Source organism: Acomys minous (assembly GCF_964271855.1).
Source record: "Acomys minous genome assembly, chromosome: 6".
NCBI classification, from domain to species: Eukaryota; Metazoa; Chordata; class Mammalia; order Rodentia; family Muridae; genus Acomys; species Acomys minous.
The window spans coordinates 117175814-117189704 of record NC_140487.1 but is presented as its reverse complement, the minus strand read 5'-3'; the positions used below and the strand labels follow the sequence as shown (position 1 = coordinate 117189704).

Genomic DNA, 13891 nt, shown 5'->3' with positions numbered 1-13891 from the left:
CCTCACAACCCAGGGTTGGGCCCTGGGCCCTGCAGAGGCTCCATAACTCAAGGACCTGCCCCTCCCACGAGTAGTCATAAACCCTGCTCCCCATCGCTGAGTGGTGATGGTGCCTGAGACTGGTCAGAGCCTTACACAGGCAGGACCTTGGGACATCATTGTAACAGGCCTGGGCAATCGTTGTCATTACCGATTAAAGTTGAAATAACTGAGGCAAGAAGTGGCTGGGCTGACCGAATCAAGTCTTCAGATCTTGGCTTTTGCCTTAGTAAGCAGGTAGCAAGCTGTTCTCAAACTCAGGCAGACCCACAAGCGGGCACGCAGCCCAGCATAGCACAGCCCACCATTTCCCGTACCAGCCATGTCCTGCTGGGCCTCTGCACGGTCCTCTGGCCGAGGTTACAAGATCCTCCCTTCCTCTGGCATTTACAAGGGGATCTGAAGGGTGAATTGACTGGCATGAGCCAAGTCCTGGTGCATGGAGCAGCAAGGGGCAAGCCGCGCACCCTGCGGTCTCTGCAGTGCTAGGCTGAGGCAGGCTCCAGCTTGGTCTCTGTACCTGCGTGTACTGGGCAAGGCTGGCATAGGGATAGAGGGCAAGACCCATCAGAATGGTGCATGGTGGCCCCAGGTGGCCACTGCCCAAACCGTCTCCTCAGGTATCCACGCTGGAGAGGAAATGCTAGGGTGGTTCTTTGTAATGGCAGAAAACAGAAGGACGTTAAGGAAGACTAAGGAGGGGACAGCAGCGTTCCCCGCCTGGAGATGCCTTTCCCAGTCTGTATCTCTAGAAGAGCTATGTGCACCAGCAGACTTCAGTTGAGTTAGGATTGTAAGGGGGAACACTGGCCAGCCATGACGTACAGTGGGTGCCTTCTGAAGGCCTCGGTCTAGGCTGTCATTGAGGTCAGTCACCTTCAGCATCTGCACCCAGCTTCTTGAGTGCTTAGCAACAAACAAGCCTTAGTGCAAATTTTTATTTTTATTTTTATTTTTAATTTTATTTTTCTGTACTGGGAGTAAGCCCAGGGCCTCACACATGCTAAGCAAGCACTTTGCCACTGAGCCACGGCCCCCAGCCCTGGCATAGGATTGATTTTTCTCAAAAATATTTGTAATCTAAGCCAGGCGTGGTGGCGCACGCCTTTAATCCCAGCACTCAGGAGGCAGAGGCAGGTGGATCGCTGTGAGTTCGAGGCCAACCTGATCTACAAAGCGAATCCAGGACAGCCAAGGCTACACAGAGAAACCCTGTCTCGAGAGACAAAAAAAAATATTTGTAATCTAAAAAATTATATGTATGAACATTTTTGCATGCACATATATGTACTATGTGTGTTCCGGATGGCCACAGACACCTCTGATTCCTAGGAGCTGGAGTTACAGACAGGTTATGAGCTGCCCAGCGTGGGTGCCAGCAATGAACCTGGGTCCTCTGTAAGAGCAGTATAAACTTGGCCATTGAATCTTCTCTCCAGCCCAGAGTTGTATTAAATTTTATTTATTTTTTATTAAAATATGCTTTTATTCTTTGAGAATTTAATATGTACCGACAACGTATTTTGATCATTTTCTTCCCTACCTTTCCCACTAACTCCTCCCAGGACCACTCCTCTGCCAACTTCATGCCCCAGTTTTTAAAAAAGCATTATATTATTTTTAAGTAACGTACCAAGTCCATATACTCATGGGCGTGGAGCTGTTCTCTGGAGCGTGATCGACCTACAAGGGACCATATCCTGAAAGAACAGTGTAGGAAGTGCAAACTTTTTTTTTTAGGGTAGGGGCTAGACAGACTCTTGAGATAATAGAAAAACTTTTGGGCCACTTTTGTTTTCCTAGAAGGTATTTCCAGACCACCAAGTTTTGTGCCTTTCCTTTTAAAAATGAACTGTACCTGGCTATCATTATTGTCGCTGGTGGGGCCGTTGGCCAGTCCGCACAGGCCTGTGCGGACCCCCGCCCCCCCTGATCTGGGGGTGTCAGCCATTCAATAGAGAAGGGCGGTGTCCCTCCCACTCAGCCAAGCATGACCTGACTTGCTGGGGAGAGGTGGGGATGTCGACACCTCAAGCCTTCCTGATAGTTGTTTGTTTGTTTGTTTGTTGGTTTGTTTCTGGCTGGGTCTCCTTGACCTGAACCAGGTCAGGCAAAGCAGGAGCATCACACCAGCTAGAGTGTGGGCACTGTGTCTTGTCTGAGTGACCAGCCACCCTGGTTTTCCCAGGGTGGGAACCTCTTAAGGTTCCAGACATCAAGTGTCACAGTTAGATACGTGGACCTACGTGAATTGACTATTGGGTCAGGGCCTTCGCTTCCCACCCTTTCCCGGTTATGCGACTCTGCGAACATCACCTAAGTCTTTCTTTCTGTTGCACTGGCTGTGAAGGGCTGATAAGAACGGAGCCGATTACGGCAGATGAAGGACTTTTTGTTTGTGTTTGTGTTTTTGTTTTTTCTAGACAGGGTTTTTCTGTGTAGCCCTGGCTGTCCTGGACTAGCTTTGTGGACCAGGCTGGCCTCGAACTCACAGTGATCCGCCTGCCTCTGCCTCCCGAGTGCTGGGGACGAAGGACTTTTATGATGTACAAGATGCCCTCTCTGCATTCTCTGCCTGGCCGTCCCAAGTCTCAACTCCTAGTCTGTCTGCTGGCCAGCTGAGCCATGACACCTGTCTTTCCTTTAAGTGCCTGCGCTTTGCCTTGAACCATGATGGAAGGGTGGTGCCCACCCTGTGGCTGCCCTCAAGGATTGGAGCGAGGCAGTGTCGGTGGGATGTGGGCCAGTGCTTGGTGGGCGATCCATCCCTGGGCCTGTAGGCTTCTCAGGACTGGCTGGTCCATCGTGACTGGGTAGGGATGGGTAGTAAGGACCCCTTTAAGCCTGACCTTGATTCAATGCTCAGACTGAGCTTCTCTGAGCCTCTGGGAGTGGACTGAAGAGGTGGGGTCCACTCGTGCCCCACTCAGTCCATCTGGGGTACTTAGTCTGCTCTCTGGATTTGTTTGGTGTTCGGTTTTTTTTTTTTTAATGTGCCAGTGAAGTACTGTCTCACTCTGGAGAGGTCTAGTGCCCTGTTGGTGCCCAGGAAGTCTCCCACTTCCTGGGTGGCTCGCCTCACCCTGCCATCCTCCTAGCCCCGTGTGACATCTGGGGCTCTAATGATTTTTGAGTGCTGAGCACATCACCCTGGGGATTTATGGCAACGGTGCAGAAGCGTCACCTGGAAGCACATAAAGATTATGGGACTGGCTGTGTCAGCAAACCTCTGAGAAGATCACTCACCTGGAACCAGCAGTGTGGGGTGGCCATGGCAGGGTGTCCAGAGGCTGTGTGTGGACCCTGGGTGCCACCGAGGCACCATGAGTCGGGGCAGACCTTGCATCACACTGGCCCCACACAGCAGTATGCAGGGGCCCCCGGGGTGTGCCACATGCCTTCTCCATTGAGTCCTTAGCACCCCTATGAGGTGGATCGTGGGTTCTTCCTGTCCCAGTACACAAAGAGACGTGCACACTAAGCCACTCACAGAGAAGCTGAGACCCTGCCCTCCTGGGGCCAGCTCTCTTTGTTTATTTAATAATCTGCCCCCATTTTGTATCTTAAAGATTAACTTTTAAGTGCATGTGTGTGTGTGTGTGTATGTGTGTGTGAGCATGTGGGTATGTGCACATTGTGAGTGCAGATGTCCTGAGAGGCCAGAAGAGGGAGTCAGATTTCTTGGTGCTGGAATTATAGGTAGTTGTGAGCTGCCTGCTGTGGATGCTGGGAACTGAACTCAGATCCTGTGCAAGAACAGTGCATGCTCTTAACTGCTGACCTGTCATTCCAGTGTCTCACTGTGTAGCTCACACTGGTCTTGAACTCCTGCCTATCCTCCTGCCTCAGCTTATTGAGTACCAGGATTATAGGTATGAGCCTCCATACCCATCTCTCTAGATTGTTTTGTTTTTTTTTCCAAGACAGGGTTTCTCTGTGTAGCCTTGGCTATCTTGGACTACTTTTTGTAGATCAGGTTGACCTCGAACTCACAGTGATCCACCTGCCTCTGCCTCCCAAATGCTGGGATTACAGGCATGGCGCCACCATGCCTGGCCTCTCTAGATTCTTTAAAAAACTCAGCACACTAGAATCCAGTCCCCTCACAACTAGTTTGATACTCGACGTTGTTTTGACCAGCCCTGGGCTTCTTTGATCTGGGTCCTGGGTGCTATGGACACATTCCCACTAGTCTCTCACTAATTGCTTGCTTTCATAGCTGTGAGAGGCTCTGGGCTGTACCTCTGCCTTCCCTGCAATCCACTATCGCCTTGGTGCCCTACCTGGTGCCCCCAAAGGGAGCAGGAGACAAAATCAGGATGACGCATAATGCTCATAGCTGCCTGCTGGGTAGCGTCACCTCTGGCCTCTTTACAGGGGTGGGACTTGGGAGAACCCTTAAGTTCCCACCTATATGGTCTCTTTTAGTCATGTGCCATCTTTTTGGACTAGTGGTACCTCTTCCATGGTCTCCAAACCTGAAGAGGATAGGTTGGTATTTGCTGGCAGATCTTTTTGTCCTTAAGCAGGCCCAGTGCCTATGGTCAGAGGGTTGTGTGCCAGGCGCCCTGACTGAGTTTTTTCCTTATGTGGTCTGGACTGGCTTCCAGGAAAGCTTGGTTTGCCGACTCAGCACTTATATGGCTCACTGGCACTGAGCCCAGGAGGCTCTGAGGCCTGGGCCCCACTGCTGCCTTCTCTCACCATGGGGTGCTGGGCTTGGCTCCCCCTGTGACCCAGCATGTTGGCATGTTCTCTCCCACCTAGTATTTCCCCATGGGCCCAGGAGGCTCAGCTAGGAGTTCAAGGAGTCAGTCTCCTGGTATAAGCAGAAATCTCCCAGGAATCCTGGCTAGCCTTGTGCCCTAGGGGACCCCCTTCCCACATGTCTTGTCCCTGTGCATTGGCATGGGCCTGCATGACCCACTGGGCCCAGTATTAACTAGTTGCATCTCTGGAGAAACAAGGCTGGGTTTGCACTGTGGACTTCTTCAGTCAGACCTGGCAACAAGGAGCCATCCATGGATTTCCTAGAAGAAACATAACTCCAGCCAAGGGCTGGGCTAGGTTAGCAGAAATGGGCTGCAGGCCTCTAGTGACAGGGATGCTGTGTCCCTGCTGTCCTGCATGGACCAGATCTGCCTCCATGTCAGCTTAGTGTCCCTCAGAAGTCAGAGTCTCCAAGCCTTCTGCATCTGAAGTGGAGGCTGCACCTGAGAAGAGGTGCATAGACCCTCCTGTGTGCCTCAGGAATGCTTAGACAGAGCCCCAAGTCTGAGGGAGGGGACAGTTCTGGATCATCATTCTAGGGATGCCCCTAGGAGACCCTGTGGGGGGCGTGCACCCTGCCTTATGGAGGGTCAGACACTTGCGTGTGTGTGTGTGTGTGTGTGTGTGTGTGTGTGTGTGTGTGTGTGTCTGGATGTATGCGTGTGCATGCATTTGTATATGCATTTGTGTGTGTGTGTATGTGTGTGTGTATACACGAGTGCATTCACGTGCATACAGTGTATGGGTTTGTTTGTGTGAAGACCAGAGGACACCTTTGGATGCTATACACTGCTTTCCTTTGAGACAGTGGCTCTCACCGGTTTTGAAATTGCCAAGTAGCCAGTGAGTTCCGAGTCTCCACCTCTGCAGTGGTGAGATTGTAATGTGCAATACCGCAATAGCTTAGTGGAAGCGGGGGGCGGAACCTACAGAAAACAGAACAACAGAAAGCATAGATTCTGGGCCTCAAACGTGGCTCCTCATCCTTGCAAGGCATGCACCTCGCTGATGGAGCCCCCGGCCCAGCCTGTAATCCAAGCGTTTTAGTTGTCGTATTGTTTGCTGAAGATCAATTAGACCCATGCCTGTAAGAGGGAAATGAAATGGTGTGGAGAAGCGAGCGCCCTTCTTCCCAGTCCTGCTTCTCAGAAGAAAAGGCTCCCCGCTCTGCCTTTAATCCACACACCTTCCTCGTTTACTCCAGAGCGCTTGGTCTCTCGGTTTTGAGTATTATTTCTTGACTTTCCCTGCCCTCACAGCGCTGTGAGAGATGACGAGGATTTCGTTCACATCCCCATCTCCTTCTCTGCTACTTCTGCAGGTTGCCATGGTTACTTTAAATAATGCACCTAGTTGGCCGTGGTCTGTGATCCTAGCACTTAGGAGTCAGAGGTAGGAGAATTATAAGCTGGAGGCCAGCCTGGGCTACATGGCGAGGCTCAGTCTAGCCAGCGCCATATAGCAAGATCCTGTCTCAAAGACAAATGCCTCTAGCATCAGCCTCCGCCAGCTGGTGGCTCCATCTTTCCCTTCTGGAAGCCGAGGACCTGAAAGAAGCCCTCGTGTGTGTTGGAGTTGGGTCTCCACTCAGGAGGCAAGCGGGCATCTTTGCCTTTTCCTCTTGCTGCCACATTGGTTGTCTATAGTCTCTCTATAGTCTACAGGAGCATTTACACCATGGCGAGCAGTCAGCATTGCACGCCTGATCCCTGTTGGTTGCTGATTGGTGCAGCACTCTGGGCTTCTAAGGCCCGTCGCAGACAGGGCTTCAGGCAGAGCCTTGCTTAGCTTGTGCTCTTGATGAATCTGGGAACAGTTGACCCCGGAGATGGCAGCCTTGGCCTGATACCCCCGTCCCATCTGTGTGCAGCAAAGTTTCGAGGCACACCAGGACGAGGCCGTGAGTGTGACGCACATGGTGAAAGCGGGCAGCGGCGTCTGGATGGCCTTCTCCTCTGGCTCTTCCATCCGCCTCTTCCACACAGAGACTCTGGAACATCTTCAGGAGATCAACATTGCCACCAGGACCACCTTCCTCCTGCCAGGTGAGGCTGAACAGCTAGCTGGGGCTGGGATGAAGGGACTGACATTCATGGGTTGCATAGTGGGCATCCCAGCTCATTAACTGCCAGGGCAGCCTTGAAAACTGGTTCATGGGAGACGGGAAGTGACAGAGCTGGGATTTTTTTTTTCGAGACAGGGTTTCTCTGTGTAGCCTTGGCTGTCCTGGAGTCACTTTGTAGACCAGGCTGGCCTCGAACTCACAGTGATCCGCCTGCCTCTGCCTCCTGAGTGCTGGGATTAAAGGCGTGTGCCACCACTGCCCGGCAGAGCTGGGATTTATACCCAGGCTCATCCTATTAAAGCCTGGATCTCTGACCCTCTTGTGCTCCGGGTACCACATCCTAGTAGACTTGGGTGCTCAGGAGGTAGGCTCCAAGCCAGGTAGCTGTGCCAGGAGCTGGTACCAAAGCCACATGCTGGGCAGGGGATCCAGGCTATCTACCTGGTCCCAGTGCTCAGGTTGACCAAAGCCTGATTCTGTCTCAGAGCCTGTGGGCAGGAGAAGAGGCCCTGCTCTATCTAGTTCCACAGAACTTTCTTGAAGAAAGGCACACCTCTGTACATTTGCCTTTCAGCGGGTTTGGAGGCACCGTGAGGGTGAAGAATTCGGGTGGCTGCCTCTACTCTTCTGTGGGACCGTGTTTCTGTTTCTCTTACAGAGCTAGCTGTGGTGAGATGAGGGGGTGAGACGGGAGGGATTACCACTGGGGCTCATACGCCCCCCCCCCATCTCACCCTCTCTCTCCTGAAATCTCTACGGAGTTGGCTCCCATTCCTACCCATGATGGCTGCCCGTATGAGGGGGCTGCTTTGGAGACCCTGGGGTGCTGGCCTGTTCCCCATTCCACCCAGCTACTTCCATATTTGTCCCAGCTTTTACCAGTCCACTTGCCCCAGGGCTGGGTCGAGGAAGATGACCATTCTGTTTAGCCCAAGCACCTTAGGCAGGGCTGGGGATGTCAGCTAAAAAACTGGAAGGCCCTGGGGACAGGGAACCAGCAACACTGTCGCCAGATGAGCTGTGGCAGGGCTGGGAACAGGCTTGAGCTGAGCTGAGAACCAGCCTTTGCAGACTTGGGAAAGGCTCGCGCAGGTCAGCACCTTGCGGGTGTGAGGGTCTCTGCCCTCCTCTGAGATCTGACCCCTATTTCCATCCATGACTCTGATATCGTCCTGGTCACTGCTTCCTCCCAGCCAGTCAAGGTGCCACCCTGGGTTGGGTGGCTACTAACCAGCGAGGCAGCAGCAATGACTGTCTACTGAGATCTGCCAGTCTTCTAGAGCCCTGTGCTGAGCAAGGCTTTGCTGATGGTATCAGACTGTACTCTAAGCCTGCAAGCTGCAGATGGTCCCCGAGTTATAGATGCAGATGCATGTTTCCTCAGCAGGGTCATATGCCTTGTCATGCAGTGGCTCAGAGTCCTGCTGTAGGAGGGGGAGTGGGGGAGGGGAACACACACACACACACACACACACACACACACACACACACACTCACACCCATGTGTGCACACACGTGTGCTCTCATACTCACACACGTGTGCACACACTCACACATGTGCTCACACACTCATACTCACACACTCACACATGTGCTCTCACACACTCACACACATGTGCTCACACACATGCGCATGCACACACACGAGCTCACACACTCACACCCATGCGCGCACACACATGTGCTCTCACACATTCACACACGTGTGCACACACACTCACACATGTGCTCACACACACTCATACTCACACACTCACACATGTGCTCATACACACATGCTCACATACCCTGGCTTAGCCACTGAATGTTCTGGTCCCTCTCTGTGTTGGGGTGCAGTCCTGAGGGTAAAAACTCCATATCTAGGGAGGTGTTTCACATGGCCGGAGGTGGGGACATCCCTTCTACACCATTCCCCTGCATCAGAAGCTCTGGGTTGTTCTCGGTCCTTCCCTTTCCTGCCTTCTCCTCTCCCTTCCTCCAGTTTGACTGTTTCCTGAAGGGCTGGGGTGGGTGTGGGATGGCGGACCAGTTTCATCCATTATACAACACAATAAAAAATTCTCTGTATCATATCTGTATGCATTTATCTTGATAGCTAAATTATTTCAAGATAACGGAACAATGGAAAAAACGGTTAATCTTATGGGCTTTTGAAAATCCTCGGAGTCTTGTCTTGTAGAGGCAGAGGAAAGTGAGAGTTGGCAGCGGCTTCAGCTGTCAGAGGCCGGTTTGTGGGTGGATTCACTGGGGGGGTGGAGAAGCGCAGCTCTGGTTGGTCCCTGGCTGACATCCCTGAGGTGTGGTTCTTTCCAAGCCAAGTGAGCAAAAACCTAGAGACTGTGTGACTGGCCTGTCCGTTGTCACGGTGCTGGTCAGGTGGTGGGCACAGGCTCTCTCTAGCCTCAGTTGCTCCCTGGGTGCAAAGGGTTGAGTCAGAGCTTGGCTGATTTGTAGCTCAGAGTCAGAGGGCTCTGTCTGGAAACAGTGGTCAAATGCTTCATCCCCACCCGTTACCCTTGGCATGAGAAGTCTCCGTCCTGACAGGGACACTTACTACCGTCATTCTCGCATCCTCATTGCCACGTGTCCCTGCAGAGCCTCTTTTTACCGGCCCTGAACCTTTTCCCCAAGCCACCAGCCATATGTGAGCAGACAGGGTGTGCTTTCTTGGGTCCGAGCTATACACAGGCCTAGTTCTCCTTTGGGCCTGGGCACCCCTGGTTAGCCAAGCAGGGTACCTAGCTGCACTGAGCTGAAGAGAGCCCCCTGACCCCCCCCAAGCTGAGCTGGAGTTAGCCACAGTGGTAGGCTTCCTGTCCACCCCACATTGTGCCCTGGAGGAAGAAAAGCTGAACAGGATTTTTTAAATTCTTTATTAGACATATTTAAAACAGGCTTTTAAGTATTTTTTTCTCCCCCACACCACCAAATGAAATAATTGCATAATTAGTAATAAATTTGTTCTTCCTCTAAGTGTGGATTTTTTTTTAGGGTGTGTTAAAAATTTATCACGCTTCCTTCCCCCTACCCTTCCCTCTTCTTGGGTACCCGACTGGTATTAATGCATTTTTTTTAAAGCCTAAACTCCCTCCTCCTTTTAACTAGACAGGTCATTAATAAAATGCTCTCCGACAGCCTGAGCTTTTAAAAGTTGTATATCTCCAGATAGACTGCCAGGGTGAGCCGAGCCTTGTGTAGTAAGTCTCTATGATCAAATATTTATCCACCATTAGGATTTTTTTTTTCTTTTGGGCTGTTTGTGAAGTGTCTCGCTCTTTTCCTTGAGGCGGAAGGAGGAGAGGAGCCCCAGAATGAGGCCTCAGATGAAGCCATTTCTCACCTCTGCCGTCCTTTGGGCTTCTGTTCCACCCTCTTACCATTTGTCCAGCTTCTCCATGGTTGGCACGAGGACACAAAGGCTTTCGGTGCCATCTCCTGTTGGACATGGGATCTCAGGAGCTTAGGGAAAGGCGGCCGAGGCATATGAAGTGCAGCATAGCCACAGCGCCCTCTCTTGTTTTGGGGATTGTAGCTGGGATGGAGACGATCATAGCACATTAGTTTAGAGCCTTTAACTAACTACATATTACTCTATGCATCTCCGGTGACTACTACGACTATGGTCTCGGAGCTGTGCTCATCTCTCTCTCTCTCTCCCTCTCCCCCACTCTGTCTGTCTGTCTGTCTGTCTGTCTGTCTGTCTGTCTGTCTCTCTCTCTCTCTCTCTCTCTCTCTCTCTGTGTCCAGCCATCTACTGACCTACCCACCTTTCTTCTCATCTGTCTACCCATCTATTCATCTAGTTATCCATCAACCAACCCATCCACCTACCCACTTGCCAATCTGTCCATCCATCTGTCCATCCATCCATCCATCCATCCATCCATCCATCCATCCATCCATCATCCTTCCTGCCATCCACTCACTGATCAATTGGTCAATCCATTCATCTGTCCATTTATCTACACACTTGCCAACCTGTCTATCCATCTGCCTGCCCATCCATCCAATATCCATCCATCATCCATCCATCCATCCATCCACCGACACACCGACCAATGCACCCTTCCATCCACTCACCTATGGATCTGTCTTCTCATCTATTCATCTGTCCATCCATCTATCCATCCACCCATCTGCCCAGAGTAACCTGGCAGCAGTCCTGTCCACCGGCTCTGCCCTGGCCCCCTCTTGGTGCATGCCACTGATGCCAGTTTGTACTTTACCCTTGCCCATTGCAGGCTGCCCCATCTGCTTTTCACTGGCTTGCAGGCACCTGGCTTGCTGAGCATGGCCTTTGCATAGAACCCAACTGCCCCTGTGTGCCAAGCAACTGTGCCCCTACACACGGAGCCTACTTGGACCAGGCACTGTGTCCTGTGCCATTACCCAACAGTGTCCTCACAACAGTTCATTTTACACGTGGAGAATTGAGGTCTGACTGGCTGCCCACATTCTAACCACTGCACCATCCAGCCTGTCTTGGGCCGGAGGAATCTGGGCTGTGCATCTCCCTCATCCAGATGCACTGAGCTCATGTTGCGTCTCTCTCCAGGCCAGAAGCACCTGTGTATTACCAGCCTCCTCATCTGCCAGGGTCTGCTCTGGGTAGGCACTGACCAGGGTGTCATTGTCCTCTTGCCTGTGCCCAGACTGGAGGGTATTCCCAAGATCACAGGTGAGGTTCTGGGTCTGTCTTGGTGAGTTTGGAGCTTGGCTTCAAGGATGGGGGCGTGGAGACTGGGGTCAGACATCTGCACTTCCCCCTGATTTGTGGTATTGTTCAGCCCACCTTAGCCAGGGCATAGTAATGATATCCCAGGTTGCTCCTACCTTCAGAACCTTAGTTTGCTGATCTGGGTGGAATAGCTCCCACTGGCCAAAGAATCTGAGGGATGGCTGAGACACCTGACTAATGGCAGAGGCTCCACTGGGCCCTGCTGCCCCACTCTGTAGCAGAGCATCAGAGGTAGAAGTAAGTGTGGGCTCCGGGCATGGGCCTGTGGCATATGTGGCAGCCAGTCAGCCCTGATTTGTGATCCTAGGCCTAGTAAAACAGAAGCAGGGTGAGGGAAAACCCCTGATGTTTAGACACTGCATCTCTGGTCCCCTTTGCCCCTGCCCTGAAAGGGAAGACGGTAGTCTCCTGTACCGGTTGATGAGCACAGGGGTGGGTGGGAGGAGCCAGCCTTGGGCCTACCATGTCAGACCTTTGTCCTTTTCTAGAGTCCCATATTTCCAGGTGTCCTGTCTTCATAATGCACTTACTAAGCAAAGCAAGGAGGGCACCCAGGCTGGGGTGGTACACAGGGATGCATGGGGCAGCTAATATACAGGACGGCCATGGTCCAGGCAAAGGGTGCCATGTTGGAGAGAGACCAAGGAGTAGCTAGGTGCCAGTTTCCCTGGGAGGATGCAGTCAGGATGCACTGTAGATGCTGGAGCTTGACCGGAAGGAAGAGCTGTAGAGTCTGTTACAAGACTTGGCTTCCTGGGTAGTGCTAAGAGGAAGTTATCACTGAGGAGGCCATTTTACCTAGGAGATGGAGGATGCTCCTGCTCTGTAAAGTCATGCCATGGACCATGGCATAGACAGAGCTCACGGCCTCTGGGGAGGTGCCAACATAGATGGCAGAAGAAAATGTCCAACCCACTTGGAAGTTTCTCCAGAAGTACTTGGGTATCTCCATTAATGCCCATTCTCTTGGGCCTTCTCCTCTGTTTCTCACAGGGAAAGGCATGGTGTCTCTCAATGGTCACTGTGGACCCGTGGCCTTCCTGGCTGTGGCCATGAGCATCCTGGCTCCTGACATCCTACGGAGTGACCAGGAGGAGGCTGAGGGACCGCAGGCCGAGGAGGACAAGTCAGACGGGCAGGCTCACGAACCAGTGCCTGCACCTGACAGCCACACAGCCCGAGAGTTGACCCGCAAGAAAGGCATCTTGCTTCAGTACCGCCTGCGCTCCACAGCCCACCTCCCTGGGGCTCTGCTGTCGGTGCGGGAGCCAGCACCCACTGACGGCTCAGCTCTGGAGCATAGCGAAGAGGACGGCTCCATCTACGAGATGGCCGATGACCCTGATGTCTGGGTACGGAGCCGGCCCTGTGCCCGTGATGCCCACCGCAAGGAGATCTGTTCTGTGGCCATCATCTCTGGCGGGCAAGGCTACCGCCACTTTGGCAGTGCCTCAGGTGGCCTGAGTGGGCGGCCGGCCCCATGCAGTGAGACAGACAGCACACTTCTTATCTGGCAGGTGCCCCTGGCCCTATAGCTAGCCACCTCGACCATGTGGAGGTCACAGGACAGCTGGACCACTGCAGACATCCTGGGACCCTTTTTGGCATACCTGGGTTTCCACCAGGGACCTGCACAGGCCACAAGACAGGCCTGGACTCTCCACTGAGGCCTTGGAAGAGCAGGGGGAAACCTCTGAAAACAAAAATTCAGGATGTTTTAGGGAGGGGTTTTAGGGTCTTGGGGGAATGGAAGGACACACTTGGAGAATATAGCCTTTTTGTTTTGTTTTGTTTTTGAAGCAAAAAACATAAAACCTCACCACTGCCTGCTGAACCTAGAACCTTTTGTTGGGGCTGAGTGGAGCTCCGAGGTGGCCGTGCCCCTCCAGGAAGGGTGTATGTGAGTGTCCGAGCGTGTGAATATATATATATATATATATATGAATACGTATATATGATGTATATTATATGTGTATAAATGCAATCTGTACATAATGGGTCTCTGGGAGATGCTGGAATAAAAGGCAAGAGATATGTGGGCCCTGTGGGGTTTATGGGCTATGATGGGGGATGGGACACAATGAACAACTGTTGCCAGGTAGGGGATGTTGCGGACCAGGGGCCGACCTGCTCCAACATGAAGAATTGAAGCCAGGAACAGGTTGGAGGCCACTAGGGAACACACTCCAGATGTCATTGTCCAAGGCGGTTATCAGTCGTTATTCCAAGCCAGTTAATTTGCATATTAATGATTTGGTCCATCATCTTTTTTGCCACAC

At 52.3% G+C, this 13891-nt stretch overlaps 1 protein-coding gene across 5 annotated transcripts in view; it reads left to right on the top strand.

Moving 5' to 3' along the window:
• The window catches only part of ARHGEF10L (Rho guanine nucleotide exchange factor 10 like), a 150050-nt gene extending 136399 nt beyond the window's left edge, over positions 1-13651 (top strand). For all 5 annotated transcript variants that reach the window (XM_084787943.1, XM_084787944.1, XM_084787941.1 and 2 more), the window contains 3 exons: positions 6680-6854; positions 11430-11552; positions 12606-13651. In XM_084787943.1, the coding sequence (XP_084644069.1) occupies positions 6680-6854; positions 11430-11552; positions 12606-13147 (840 nt within the window). In that variant the 3' untranslated portion in view covers positions 13148-13651. The remainder of the gene's footprint in view (positions 1-6679; positions 6855-11429; positions 11553-12605) is intronic.
• Positions 13652-13891: the final 240 nt, after the last annotated feature.